The 14,439-nt window shown below is 42.6% G+C and overlaps 3 protein-coding genes across 4 annotated transcripts in view; 2 read left to right on the forward strand and 1 right to left on the reverse strand.

Annotated features, from left to right (window-relative positions):
• The first annotated feature begins 156 nt into the window (after positions 1 to 156).
• lats1 (large tumor suppressor kinase 1) lies at positions 157 to 8,409 on the forward strand. The gene is made up of 8 exons (XM_027152426.2): positions 157 to 368; positions 1,087 to 1,481; positions 2,031 to 2,181; positions 2,517 to 3,847; positions 4,606 to 5,188; positions 6,039 to 6,221; positions 6,351 to 6,457; positions 7,212 to 8,409. The coding sequence occupies exons 2-8, from the start codon at positions 1,179 to 1,181 to the stop codon at positions 7,698 to 7,700; spliced, it is 3,147 nt and encodes a 1,048-aa protein (XP_027008227.1). The 5' UTR covers positions 157 to 368; positions 1,087 to 1,178; the 3' UTR covers positions 7,701 to 8,409.
• Positions 8,410 to 8,885: 476 nt separating this feature from the next.
• On the forward strand, positions 8,886 to 10,327 carry lyrm2 (LYR motif containing 2). Its single transcript, XM_027149424.2, has 3 exons — positions 8,886 to 9,264; positions 9,424 to 9,564; positions 9,980 to 10,327. Exons 1-3 carry the CDS (start codon positions 9,220 to 9,222, stop codon positions 10,058 to 10,060), a joined length of 267 nt encoding a protein of 88 aa, XP_027005225.1. The 5' UTR covers positions 8,886 to 9,219; the 3' UTR covers positions 10,061 to 10,327.
• Positions 10,328 to 11,100: 773 nt separating this feature from the next.
• The window catches only part of ankrd6b (ankyrin repeat domain 6b), a 29,010-nt gene continuing 25,671 nt past the window's right edge, over positions 11,101 to 14,439 (reverse strand). For both annotated transcript variants that reach the window (XM_047818963.1, XM_047818964.1), the window contains exons 15-16: positions 13,881 to 14,172; positions 11,101 to 13,446 (exon numbers count right to left, since the gene is read on the reverse strand). In XM_047818963.1, the coding sequence (XP_047674919.1) occupies positions 12,899 to 13,446; positions 13,881 to 14,172 (840 nt within the window). In that variant the 3' untranslated portion in view covers positions 11,101 to 12,898. The remainder of the gene's footprint in view (positions 13,447 to 13,880; positions 14,173 to 14,439) is intronic.

A 14,439-nucleotide genomic window follows, 5' to 3' on the forward strand; every position in this document is an offset into this window, starting at 1 on the left:
AAATACAATATGTACTGTTGTAATCTCTAGTTCATTGCAAAGCGTAAAGACTTTAAGATTTGATCGGTGTTTTAACAAAAGTGGGTGTTGTGGATGGTCCAGAAGAGTCTTAGAGAAGGCGCTAAGCATTCTGGGAGTTGGAGTAAAAGTGCTCGTACATCCGGGTATTCTGGTCTTCTCACATTGACAGAAACCGGCGGAGGCACCAAGGCGACGGTGTCAATACAAAAGCGATAAAAAAAAAAAAAACAACCCTCACGCGCTAATTAGCTAAAAATAAAAACATTAACCGGCTTCTATTTCAATAATTGTATAATTTCTAAACAGAAATGTTCGTCCCAAAGAAAATGGATATTCTTTAGTCGAGGGTAAGTGGCTTAACAATTATTTTTGCACCACAAGCTTCGAGGTTTCTAGCTACAAGCTAAAATATGCTAAGTTAGCTTAGCTTAGCTTGTGTTTGCTAACTAGGCCCTGAATCAGGATTTATTTTAGCACAATATTTTTATAAATGTGATTAATAAACTCGAGGCATAAGTGTTTCAGGCGGTTGTTTGTTCAAACGTGTTTGAGTTCGGGAATAAATTTACTAATAAAGTTTTAGCCTCGTTAGCTGCGACGCTATAGCAGAGATTAGCTCAATGAATAGACGAGGCCGTGTGAGAAGGTAGTCGTAGCTCATGTTTTATAATCACACACCGTCTTGTTAAAGCTCACGTCCAAACATCGACGTTGTTTTTTTTTTTTATATATAATTTAGTATATTTATTAAATCGAAGTCGATATAACTGGTTCATTTGGTCTGTCAGCGCTTAGGAATGTGTTGGAAACCTTTCACCCAGTTATTTAATAGTTGTTCCTGAGTTATAATTGTGGATATCGAAAGCACCACACTGCAAATCTTTATTTTATTCATATATGAGTAGACAATGTACGTGTGATTTTGTACACGTGCTTTGGGGGGACTGGACATGCTATGAGAGGTTTGAACAGTAAACCTGGGTCAGATCAGAATGACTTATTTTTGTGTGTTGATTTGTAAATTCTTTCTTTATGAACGTGTTCTTTCTTCACATTCTGACGCAGGTGAATCAGGTCGTTAACACCCTTCTACTGGCACACATCTGGGACAACCCCTTCTGTTCACCTCCTTGGTTGGCACAGCACATGTGTTTTTCATGAAGAGAGAAGACAGACCCGAAGGATACAGGCAAATGCGGCCCAAGACGTTCCCGGCGAGCAACTACAGCGGCAACAGTCAGCAGATGATGTTGCATGAGATCCGGGAGAGCCTGCGGAACATCTCGCAGTCCCGGCCCTCGGATGCTCTCAAGGTAGAGGCCCAAGGTCGCAGCACCAACCATAAGAACCCCCACCACAAAGCCCTGCTGGAGATCCGCGAGTCACTCAAGCCCTTTAAACACAACCCCGAGGTCAACGTTCAGATGCTGCAGGAGCTGTTGGCTGCAGGGTTTGAAGAGGTACGATCTGGATCAATGTTCATGAATACTTTAATTTGTTTATTCCGTGTAAACACATCTTTGGCCATGAAAACACCGTTCCCTCGTCAGGAGATCGTTCGACATACTTTAGGACTGACAGCATTGGTATGTGGACGGACAAGTTTTAGTTGTAGTGCAGGGCTCAGAACGTTTCTCTGCTTGTTTTTTAACCACAACATCATACTAGTCCCCTTCCTCATTCTTTCTGTTTTGCGATGCATTCTTTTCCTTCAACTGGTTTCAGAAAATATTGTGTCTTGATATACACAATTTGTAACATGCACTACTCAGACTATATCATATTTTAATGGCACATTAAATGCCCATGTGAATATAGTCCCTGGTTTCCATATAGATTTAGAGAAACCGAACCTGTGTATGAGACCAAAGACAAGTTTAATGTTGTTCTAAGTGTTATAACTTTTTCCACTTGTTTCTCAGACCATTTTTGCAAGTGGTTTGTGTGGTGTAAATTGCTAGACAATCTGACCTTCTAAATTCATATCTGTTTTGTGTGTATATGTATAGGAGATGGTGATCTGGGCTCTAAAGCAGACCAACAGTCGCAGCTTGGGGGCAGCTTTGGAGTACATTAGTAAGATGAACCACCAGGACCCGGGGAGAGACCAGATGGGAGGTGCAGCAGCACGCACAGCTAATACAGCTATCAAAGCAGCTGGTGGGTACAGGTCTGATTCACAGTGTGCTAAAAACTGTCATGTTATGTTATGATCACCATGTAGGAATGTAAGTGAAAAAAAAATCAGTGCCAAGGGGAAGGCGATAATAACAGAGGCAAATACTCATTTATAGTTTAATAGTTAATAGTTTTTTAGGAAAAATATGTACATTGAACAATGAGTACATTGGGGTAAAATTTCCTTAAGATAATCTCATATACTCTGAATCAGCAATTTGTACCCTGCTTTATTCATGCAGCTAATAAACTGGTGACTTGTTGTGATTACAGTGAACGACATTTTCATCCATTAACAGTGTTTGTTGCTTATGCAGGCCCCTCACCCATTCAGCAGCCAGTTCTGCGGCGGCCAAGCTGGAAGGGCTCCAAGGAATCTTTGGCTCCTCAGCGGCACAGCGGTCTGTACCGCTCAAACAGCCCCAGCCCTCAGCCTGACCTCCCTCGACCTTCGACTTTTCCCCAGGGTCACGCAGCTGGAGTTGGTGGTCAGCGGGTAAATCCTCCACCTTCTTCATGGGATTCAAACCCTGTTACCAAACGCTACTCTGGGAACATGGACTACCTCGCACCTCGCATCTCACCCATCCCGCAGGGGCCATGGAATGAGAGTTACGCAAACCCTCCTGCCCAGGCGCAGCGGGGCATCAGCCCTGTGCCAATGGGGCGCCAGCCCATTATAATGCAGGGATCCGGAGGAAATAAGTTTAACTTCCCGCCTTCCTGGCCCCAGAACGGCTCTGCACCGGTGGACTATGGCATGGGCATGGTGGGAAGCAGCAGGCAGCCTCCACCTCCCCCTCCATACCCTCTAGCTCAGGCGAGTGGGCACAGTCCTACAGCGCAGCAGATGCAGGTGCCCAACCGCAACAGTCACAACCTGGAGATGTATAACCTGGGGGTCCTTACCCAGTCTAGACCTTCATCACAACCTACTTCTTCCTCTGGAAATGGCAACAGTCCAGATATTCCTTCCCCATCTTGGCCTCACAACATGCCAGCACGCTCTAACTCGTTCGCTAATGCTGCACCAGGCACACGTCAGTGCTCACCGGCAGCCAGTTCGCAGCCTTCTGCTACCACTGTCACAGCCATCACACAGGCACCCGTCTTACAGCCAGTCAAGAGCACACGTGTTCTCAAACCTGAGCTGCACACAGCTGTCGCACCAACGCATCCACCTTGGCTTCAGCAGCAGCAACAGCCACAACCTCCACCCTCTCCATATCAGGAATCTTCCATGCCTGCATTAGCGGTGTCCCAGATGCCAGTCTCAGAGGTACCCAGCTACCAAGGTCCCCCACCTCCGTACCCCAAGCATCTCCTGCAGCAGCAGCCACCTGCTGCTGCGGTCTGTACCGAGGGTGCCGAAGATGAGCCGGACAATGCCAGTACCTGCTCCAGTGAACGTACGGATGGCTTAGAGACTGTTGCATGCAGCACAGAGCGGGAAAAGAAGCAGATCACCACGTCTCCGGTACCGGTGCGTAAGAACAAACGAGACGAAGAGCGACGGGGGGAGGGGAGGGTGCAGCTTTACTCACCGCAGGCCTTCAAGTTCTATATGGAGCAGCATGTGGAGAACATACTGAAGAACCACCAGCAAAGAATACGTCGCCGAAAGCAACTGGAGAACGAGATGCAGCGGGTCAGAACCCCTTCTTTACCTCCCTGTGTTTTTCCTCTGTTTTCTCCAAGCCTCTCTTTTTCAGTCTTGCTCTAAATGTGAGCTTCTACTCTACTATCTTGGTGTTTGTTTTTTACTCCTAGCCCTGTCTTTCTTTTCTCTTGCTTTTTTTTTCTCTCTTTGGCAGCCAGTTTTAGGGTGTAGCACCTTTCCTGCCAGCCAAATAGTCTGCACAGACAGCTGAAGAAGTAAGATGAAAAGCATGCAAACGTACTTTGCAGCATGAAACAGCGATTTATTTTTTGCAGTGTTGTTGTTGCAGGAAACCTTGTGTTGCATGACCGCATGCTTTGCATAACCGAATGTGAGTAGTTCATGCCTGGGTGAATAGTATAATTTATACAGAAGTGTTTCTGTCGCTAAAAAAAAAGCAGAATTGCGAACTAAAAACTCAGATCGGTTCTGTTACAACAGTTAACATTAATACTCTGGATGTTTAGCTTCATTACCAGTTTAAATTCCTGCTCTTTAAAAAGTTCTGTTGATCCATGAAGCAGCACTAAGTTTATGTCGATGGGAAAGCGGTGTGTTGGATCAACACAAACTCCAGTTAACTGCTTACTTTTGGATGGGTTTTCTTCTAGATGGATATTTTAATGTTCTAAGATCGTGGTGTTTTACTTTAACATGGTGTGTGTGCTGTAATAATCCAGTGCTTTGGTCAGGTGGATGTTTAGTCAGAAATCTGTGTAACCTGTATATTTATATCAAACCCGCAGGTCGGTTTGTCCGAGGACGCCCAAGAGCAGATGCGCATGATGCTGTCGCAAAAGGAATCCAATTACATCAGACTAAAGCGTGCCAAAATGGAGAAATCCATGTTTGAAAAGATCAAGACTCTGGGCGTGGGTGCATTCGGCGAGGTGTGTCTGGCACGCAAAGTAGACACGGGTACACTGTATGCCATGAAGACACTGCGCAAGAAGGACGTGCTCCTCAGGAACCAGGTGGCGCACGTCAAGGCCGAGCGGGACATCTTAGCCGAGGCGGACAACGAATGGGTGGTGCGGCTTTATTACTCCTTCCAGGACAAGGACAACCTGTACTTTGTCATGGACTACATCCCTGGTGGTGATATGATGAGTCTGCTGATCCGGCTAGGCGTGTTCACCGAGGAGCTGACGCGATTCTACATCGCAGAGTTGACCTGCGCCGTCGAGAGCGTGCACAAGATGGGCTTCATTCACCGTGACATCAAGCCAGACAACATCCTGATAGACCAAGATGGCCATATCAAGCTCACCGATTTTGGCTTGTGCACAGGTTTCCGCTGGACCCACGACTCCAAATACTACCAGAGCGGTAAGATGAGAGCGAACACGTCCAACGTGTATTTTTTAAGCATTCACAGTCACCGTTAATATCGTCGGCCAATCAATGTGGCAGCAGCACGATGCATAATATAATGCATGTACAGGACAAGAGTTAATGTTCACATCAAACATCACAATGCAAAAATGGGTGAGTTTCTACCTCTGTAGACGTAGGTTTATGTTGTTGGCTGACAGGAGTGTAGTCCAGGTTTCAGGTGTTCATCTGAAATTGTTTTCTGCTACCATGATTGTGAAGTGTGGCCATTTTAGCTCAACCCCTAACCGTAGCTCAAAGCAGAGTCTTTTCTCCTCCGATATCTCTGCTCAACAAGGAGTTCCTGTTTTTCTCAGATCATCAGGTCTTTATCTGAAATGCTCAAATCAGTAAAAGTCACTGAGACGTCGTCCCCATTCCGAAGCGTTTAAATGGATTTCATACGTTATACCGATTAGAGAATCCCATGGATGTGCAGGTCGCTCCTAATAAAGTTGTAAATAAGTGCTACGTGCAGAGAGACACAGAAAAGTACCACAAAAAAAAAAGGAAGAAACCTTAAAAGGAACCAGATTCGAAAGGGAACCTCGTCCTCATTTGGGTGACACCGGAGAGTGTGATTATAAACTGTTATAAACACCAGAGTGTGTGATTATAAATAATGTCCTGTCTACAGTCATATACAATCTGTTGGAGTTGTGTAACCAGGAGGTCCTGAGCGACTCGTCACCTGGGCCGAAGTCTTCGAATACTCAACGATGGATATACAACATGCGTTATTTTGTGTATCTCTACATGTAAAACTCTGTGAAACAACATTCCGCACACACAATCTCTCTCTCAGGTGATCATGTGAGGCAGGACAGTATGGATTTCAGTAAGGAGTGGGAGGACCCGTCGAACTGCCGCTGTGGAGATCGACTCAAACCGCTGGAGAGGCGGGCGGCGAGACAACATCAGCGCTGCCTGGCACACTCTTTAGTCGGCACACCAAACTACATCGCCCCAGAGGTGCTCCTGCGCACAGGTACTCGTGCAGCGGCAGCATTCACACTACGTTTTCTGTGCTCGGATAAACTACTGCTTTATTGTACAAGGTGCATTATACCACGATGCTGTTAAATACAAGTGTGTGTGTGCATGTGCACTATGGCAGGCTACACACAGCTATGTGACTGGTGGAGCGTGGGCGTGATTCTGTACGAGATGTTGGTCGGACAGCCTCCTTTCCTGGCTACAACTCCTCTGGAGACTCAAATGAAGGTGAGGTTTTAAAAACAAAACAGAAAAGTGTAGCAAAGTGGAACGGTGTAATGTAGGAAGTGAAAGCAGGACAAGCAGCGAACAGCACAGAACATCAGAGCTCCAGTTTCACTCAGGTGTCTCCGGTAACACGCGGCTTGTGCCGATTTTAAACGAGTACAGATTCTCAGATCGTCAAGAATTAAATGTTTTTGTCCATTTAAAAAGTCTCTACTGATGATGAACATACTGAATACTTCTACTGAAATATATCGGATATACTGTAGTGCTGCAACTCGGGAATAAGATCTAGGAATCCACACAAAACATCCCATCATATTAATCGAGTTTTTGAAAAGTATTTACCAAAATAAAATCACATAAACCGCAGTGAAAGCTAAAAAACTGCCGTAGTGTCACAAACGCAGCCAATTGCCATCAAAAGGCATCTAATCCTTTGAATGCAGTTGAAGTTGTCACACGATAAATCTATATTAAATAAACAGAAAGATGAGGATTATACAGCTTGAACAACACGTTGTGTATTTCTGAATCGATTCCTAACGCTGAGTGTAATCCTGTTTACGTTAGCCGAGCTTATCGATTAATTATCTTCTTGGTGTCTCGGTTCCGTTGAAGCTTTGAGTTAAGGACCACTTCAGCAGTCAGATCTTGGTAACTGAGAAATCCAGATACAGACAATGAGCACAAATGATAACTAGTGTTTGTTAATAAAATCTGTCCTAATGTTATGTTTGTGCGTCCCACTTCTCAGGTGATAAACTGGCAGACGGCTTTGCACATCCCTGCTCAGGCCAAGCTGAGTGCCGAAGCGTCGGATCTGATTGTAAAGCTGTGCCGTGGACCCGAGGACCGTCTGGGCAAGAACGGGGCTGATGAGATCAAAGCGCATGCCTTTTTCAGGAGCGTGGACTTCAGCGTGGACATGCGGCAACAGCCACATCCGCCGCCCCACGTGCCCAAGATCGCCCACTGTACAGACACGTCTAACTTTGACCCCGTGGACCCAGACAAGCTCTGGAGCGACGATGGCAACCACAATGACACTCTGAGTGCCTGGTTCAGAAATGGCAAGCACCCAGAGCACGCTTTCTATGAATTCACTTTCCGCCGCTTCTTTGACGACAACGGCCACCCGTACAGCTGCCCCAAGCCCATTGACTATGAGGACTCTGGAGAGGAGGAAGGGGAGGAGCTCCAGAGACAAGACCATGGACAGGGACGGGGCCTGGTCTATGTTTAGCATTTTTAATTACACTACATGGAAAAGCATCACTATTATGTCAGAGCAGGGATGGGACCTGGTGGGACCTGTGTGTGTGTGTCTGTGTGTGTGTGTGTGTGTGTGTTTTTGTGTTAGTCTTTGTTTGTGTGTGTACAGAATTTTCTGAATATATAGACTGGATATTGTCTTGATGTGCGTGTGTGGTTGTGTTCAGCCTCCCACCTGTTTGTAGATGTACGTCTTTAAGGCTGCGGTTGTGTATAATTTATTCCATGTTCACGTTGCACTTTGATCAGTGCTGTTTGAACAAAACAAGGATTTAAATGAAAATCTGTTCTGATGCCGTTTAAAGCCTTAATTTATTAAAACCCTTGTAAAATGAGGACTCTAGTGGAAAACACTAGCAATTATGCCTTCTTCACCAATGTCATGTTAATTTATGATCGAGGAGATCCAGGGATCGATGAAATCATTAAGTCTTTCTGTCGCTGTGCCTTTTACTTTACACTCTTTCACCAAAAACACGAGGGGTAATAGAATGTTAGCCAGTCAAGTGAACTGACACTAGATCATCCATAGAGCGTTGTGTGAATTGTATTATTAGCATTTTGTGTATTTTCTAATTTATACACTTGAATGTATTTATAAATGATGTAAATGTTGTTGTTTTTTTTGTTCAATTTTGTTGGTGTAGGAAATAAATCCAAGGGCGAGCTCCTTCCTCTCACTCGCTTTATTTACTTTGTGTTTCACTTTGATGTTCAACACCTGATCGGAACTGATTACATTAGATTAGACGTTTAGATAAGATTTAAGGAAATCTCTTAATCCAAACAAACCGGCTTCAAAATAAAAACAGGTTAATTCCATCTGCCACATTCATTAAATGAGTCATTAAAAAAAATACAGAATGAATCAAATTCAATTCTTTATGATGTTTAATGTTGAAATGTTTGCACATATAAATACACGTACAGTAACATCATCATTTAGACTTAATAATCTCACAAAAACAGTTTCACAGGCCAATAATTTCCTCATAAATGTGAGAGTTTTTTCTTCTGTACGTTTCAGGAAAAGTTTGTGTAACTCCACTCCGGTCCAGTAGGTGGCGGTGAAATACAATAACGTCTGTCAATAGCCTTAAGTTCAGAAGAAGAAGAAGAAGATGCGCCCGACGAAGGTTAATTAATATTCAAGAAAGCACGACCTGATTGGCCAGTAATACTTTGCCTTACGTTTAATGTTGCTGCTTGAATACATATTTTTCTTGCATTTCTGTTTGACAATCTGATCATTTTGTTTGTTAGGATTTTTAAAACTTGTTCTTTAAATGCTTCTACATGGAAATTCACAAAAAATAGTTGGAGGTTGCCATAGTTACAGAAACTATCGGAAGGTCGCCTGCCAATCAGGTGGCGCGTTTTTAATGAATATTAATAAGCCGTTTACGTCGCGTAAACTCCTCTCCGGTCCACTAGGCGGCAGTAAAGCGCCATAACGTGGTGAGGTCAAGTTTGACCGTGGCAACCAAAATATGTCGGTGTCAAGATTTCCAGCTTCTGCACTGAACCTCAAACAGGTTTGATTTTTAATTCACTGGCCATTTAATCATGTGCAGTTAAAGTCTGTTCACGTTTGTGTGCTTTTTGCAAAGACATATTAACAAGTGTCAGAGGTTAGCAGTTGTTTATGTTGTTGTTTATGTTGTTGTTGTTTACCTGTTGGTGCCTTTGTTTAGTTTTTGCAGAGACAAAAAGTTTTAGGTTTGTACCGTAATATGTTGAGGACAATCCGAAAAGTTCCAGATGAAGCAGATCGTAAATATCTGAAGGATTGGACAAGAGAGGAGTTCAAGAGGAACAAGGATGCAGCAGATCAGGTGAACAAACACCTGAACAGTTTGTTTTTCCTTCTCTGTAGATGGTGACAAGCAGCACAGAAACCTGGACTTCATGCCACGATATGGCCAATATGTCAAGTGTTAAATGAGCTTTTTTTTATTAATACTTTAGACACATTTACTCTAAAAGGTGATCTATGATGAGAGAACATCATAAATACTGTTATTTAAATACTGTTTTTACTCCTGCATGCTTGTGGATAATAAATTCACAGATTTGTTTAATTATTCCTGCCACGTAGCGTGGAAGCGGAAAGCATGAAAGCTGTATCATTGGAACAACTTTGTTTTTGTTAAAAAATATAATTTAATAAAATTTGATTGAGGAAAAAAAAATCATCCTGGTCTCCTAGACACCAGTGTTTGTGTTCATCAGCGTCTCTCCTTCCTGTAGGATGCCGTCAGGATGATGATCACGCAGGCCAACAATCACCTGGAGGAGTTGAAGAGATCTCTCAGTCTGGCTGGAAGGTGAACACAAGTAGCTGCAGAGACGGTGTTGAGAGAGGAACACTGACACAGCACAAGCCTAAGCTGTGAGCACTGATTGTGTAGCAGAAGACTCCTGCATGTCCAGGCTGCCCTGTTCTTACTTGTCCTGACTCTAATACACCTAAGTGTGATGTTCGAGCAATCGTTAAATTGTGTTGGGTTCGATTTTCTTTTTCATACAAAAGTCTCTTCATATTGAAGTTTTTAAAACAAGCAAGCTCAATAAATGTAGCTCATATTTCAAGCTGGATGATTGCATCCTCCTCTGGGTCATTTCTGAGAGTATATAAATGTCACACTACAGACGATTATACTACATTTGCTGAACAAAAGAAGAATTGTTAACATCTACAGCAGATAACTGTCAGATCCAACATGGCTCTGGAAAATAGTTGGGTGAAATGCGGTACGTCAAAGGAGTAGTATATGTCTGAATTCACCTTCAGAAAACAGAAGGAGGGAAACGACTGAATGACTTGACTGCTTCCTCTGAGATTCTGCAGTATGGAACCAATGCACACTGCAGTGCCCCATATTGCAAAGGGACTGGTGCATAAGAGTGGAGTGTACTGTAAGTGCTAGAAGTATTAAACATTGCTTTGTATGGTCAAAAAACTGTTATGACGACGTATTTCACATGCCAACGCAAAAATGGTAGATGTAGTATTTATAGTAAACAAAAATAATGATTCGTAAGTACTGAATCATTTGCAGTAGGTACCGATTCAAATGCAGTAGATACTGTATCGAATGCATTTGATACCGAATCGAATGCAGCCGGTACCGAATCGAATACAAAAGTTAAAGAGTCGAATGCATTAGACACTGAATCGAATACAGCAGATACCGAATCAAATGCGCTAAACTGCAACAGAGCCTGGGATTTTAGATGCAGCTACTGTCTCAATTTCAGTGGAATTTATTAATGAAATAATGCAACAGTAAAGACTGTTAGTTCACTCTTTAGCTTCAGGACAGGAGCATTGTCAACTAAGTAATGCTTTAAAAAAGCACACAAAAAAATGAATCATAAAACGATATTTATTGAACACAAGCAATAAAGCACTAATATGAATCATTGAGTTCAATGAAATCTGAGGAGGTTTTACAGTGGGTAGGTTTAGTAGGGTCAGTATACAGAGTCCATGCAGTGTCATGTGCCATTTAGATCACAGCTCCATTATTTACGCTCAGCTCCTCATCATGTGCTACTGGTGTGTCAGGAACAGAAACAGTGTGGATCATCTGTGCGTTTTTAACCTTTTTAAATTCTACAATTCCTTGGTTTAATCTCAGAAACATGACCAAGCCTCGCAACAATGATGGGAATCTGTTAAAGTGTGAAAATAGAGTAAGGTGTGAAAGAAGCTCTCATTCTAGCTCAGTAGCATAAAAATAATGTTTTGTCAAGACTTTTGCTAAAGCGTTTGCATATTTCATCATTTTAGTTGAGTGAAATGCAAAAAAAAAAAAAAAAGTCAATTTGATTACAAAAAAAAAAAGGACAAACACAGCAGTAATCAGCATGGCCTCGGTACAGAGATACACCTCTGTGTACAAAACAAAACCTTCAAAATCCCTTCAGCTTATCATTCAAAGCAGGTTTTCTGTCATTTCCCCATCTGCTGTGCCGGCCAAGTAGATACAAACATAAACTTACACAGAATCGTAGCTCATTTGAACGCATACTGGCACCAAAAATCAGTCAGTAAGAGACACACAGCAGCATACAGTGGATATATATATAAAAGATGAACACACACTTCTGACTTTCTCCTTTAAAAGAAACGAAAGAGACATTTCTCTAACAGCTTATTAGCTTTTAACCAGTTTGATTGACAATGTTTTTGTTTGTTTTTTTACAATGTAAACAGTGCATTAACCACATCTTAGTCTGTCCAGTTTAAACTGTCTGAGTATAAATCTGAACCCAAACACCCAAAAGGCAGAACTGTACATCTTGTACACTGACTTGCAAAAGCATTCAGGTTTTGTAGTAATTAAGTTTATATATATATATATATATATATATATATATATATATAAATTCGACCACCACCAATGTGAGGTGTGTCGGTGTTCAGGACGAGTAAATGATATACTGGCTTCCCTCTAGTTTAATGTTTACGGGCTATTTAGTGAATAATAATGAAGTGGATTTTAAATGACGCACTGTAAAAGTTCAAGGGAAGCGTATACTGACGTAAGGCACAGTATGTAGATGGATATGTAGATTATAATGGTGGTTTAGTGTTAGAATCCATTTAGCTTTTTATTTTGGTCTCTGTGCATGATGCATGATGTACACAAAGGATAAAGAATACCTGTTGTGTGTTCTAAAATAGAAAAACACATTAAAAGTTACCCAGAGAACAGAGAATATTGCCTCGGGGAACAGGAAGAAAAACACGATACTGAAACTAGAAATGTTCACAGTGATTTAAAGCTGAAATGACATTTCTCTCTACACCTAGTTTTTTTTTTTGTTTTTGTTTTTTAAATAAAAATAAAAAAAGTTAAAATGTCAGAAATCTTGTTTGGCAGGAAATTAGTAGTTGTTTGACATTCAAAAAAATTTTTTAGACTGAAACAATTAAGCCATTAATACTTAAATGTGCCAACATGGAAAACTAGTCCAGTTGTCTTGATGTCTTACTATTATTACTATATATATATATATATATACACACACACACACACACATGCTATTTATTTCTATCTATATGATCTGGATGACTGAAATCCTTCATAGACAAAAGGTGTGAAGTTTAACAGGAGGTTATGATCTCGGTCATCCACTCCTTCTTCACACAAGCCTGTGCTAGCTGTCCTCCTGTCTGCTGGTTCTGAGGAGCCTCAGTTCATCTTCCAGGCAGATGATCCTCTCCATCAGCGTGGACTGATCGGCTCGTGCTCGCTGCTCGGCCTGCCAGCTCGCCTCCTGGACCTTGCGCTCGTACCAGTGCTCCATCTGAGTTGACACTGCCTCGAAGAAGCACTGCGTCACCTCCAGCGCGTGTAAGCTGACCCGCTCTTCCCCTAACACCTCATGGGTCTTTGTCCCAGTTTGGTCCTCAGTCCTCCCTTCAATATGTTTTTTATTGTGTCTGCTTTTAGATCTCTTGCTGCGCTTCTGGTCCCGCTCATGTTTTTGGTCCTTCTGGCCACTGCTTTGTAAGCGGCGCTCTGTAGTCATCAAGAGGCTGTTGGATTGGACTGAATTCAAGGCCTCCTGTAGTTCCTGGTCTGGCCTGTGTGGGTCAGCAGAGAACAGCGTGCGCTGTTTCGGTCGTACGACGAGAGGAGACGAAGGTGCTGATTTGTCCTGGGCCACAGAGGACGAGATCTCACGGCTGTTCGGTTTGCCGTCTTAAAAAGAAGGCACACAGTTAACCTTAATATTTAGTTCAGTTCAAAATGACTCCTTATAACAAGTGACACAAAGCGAAAAACTGTATAAATAAATAAATAACTAATAAATAAATAATAACCAACTAACTAACTAACTAACTAACTAAATAAATAAATGCGTCATAATTCGATTCCAAGAATTTGGAAATCTTTTGGAAGACTTTTCAAGCCCTGTTTTTCAAGGTCATAAAATATATCTTTCAAATATATTGTTTATTTCTTCTTTTGAAATTTTTATGTCGTCTTTTCCACCGTATATCTGTGACCTTACCATAAAGCTCTCCGCTTGGTTCATAATCTTTACATTTGTTAACTGTTATGGTTCAGTTTTATTATTAAATAAATATGTATACAGTCTATCTGTTTATCCTGATATTCACCAGGTCACCGACCTGAAGAGCTGTCCTTCTGAACCACAAAGTAGTGACTGTCCAACACATCCTCTTCTCCCGGAGCTCCTCCCTCTCCTTCTCCTTGTCCCTCCTCGCGCTCGTTCAGATCGCCGGGTACAAGACAGCGAGTGCTGCCTGCAGACAGACCCTCTGTTTCACCCTGAAGCGTTGCACACCCATCTAGAGAGGACGAGCGGTGCAGAGTGGCACAGCGTGCGTCTGCTGTCAGACGTGCCTCCATCCTCTGGAGCTTAGACATGCACCAGTTCTTCAGTTCACTCACCATGGAGGCCTGTGAGAGTGTGTGTGGTATAGAAAGGCACGTAAAACAAGAATCATCCATCCAAGTGCCAGCTTTGAAGCTCCCTACAGACCTACGTGACTCTCGCTGACTCTTTCATGCTACACACCTCAAACCAAAAGCTTGCGATCAGTCGTTTAGTAGACGCAGGCTGTCAGGATCGACTGGAGGGAAAGTGAAAGGAATTTGTGCATGCCGTGCCTAATAAAACCTTATAAGAGCAATATTAGTGTTTAAGGTTTCTCATTTATGTTTTTC

This window comes from Tachysurus fulvidraco, chromosome 9 (genome assembly GCF_022655615.1).
Source record: "Tachysurus fulvidraco isolate hzauxx_2018 chromosome 9, HZAU_PFXX_2.0, whole genome shotgun sequence".
In the NCBI taxonomy this organism is placed as follows: Eukaryota; Metazoa; Chordata; class Actinopteri; order Siluriformes; family Bagridae; genus Tachysurus; species Tachysurus fulvidraco.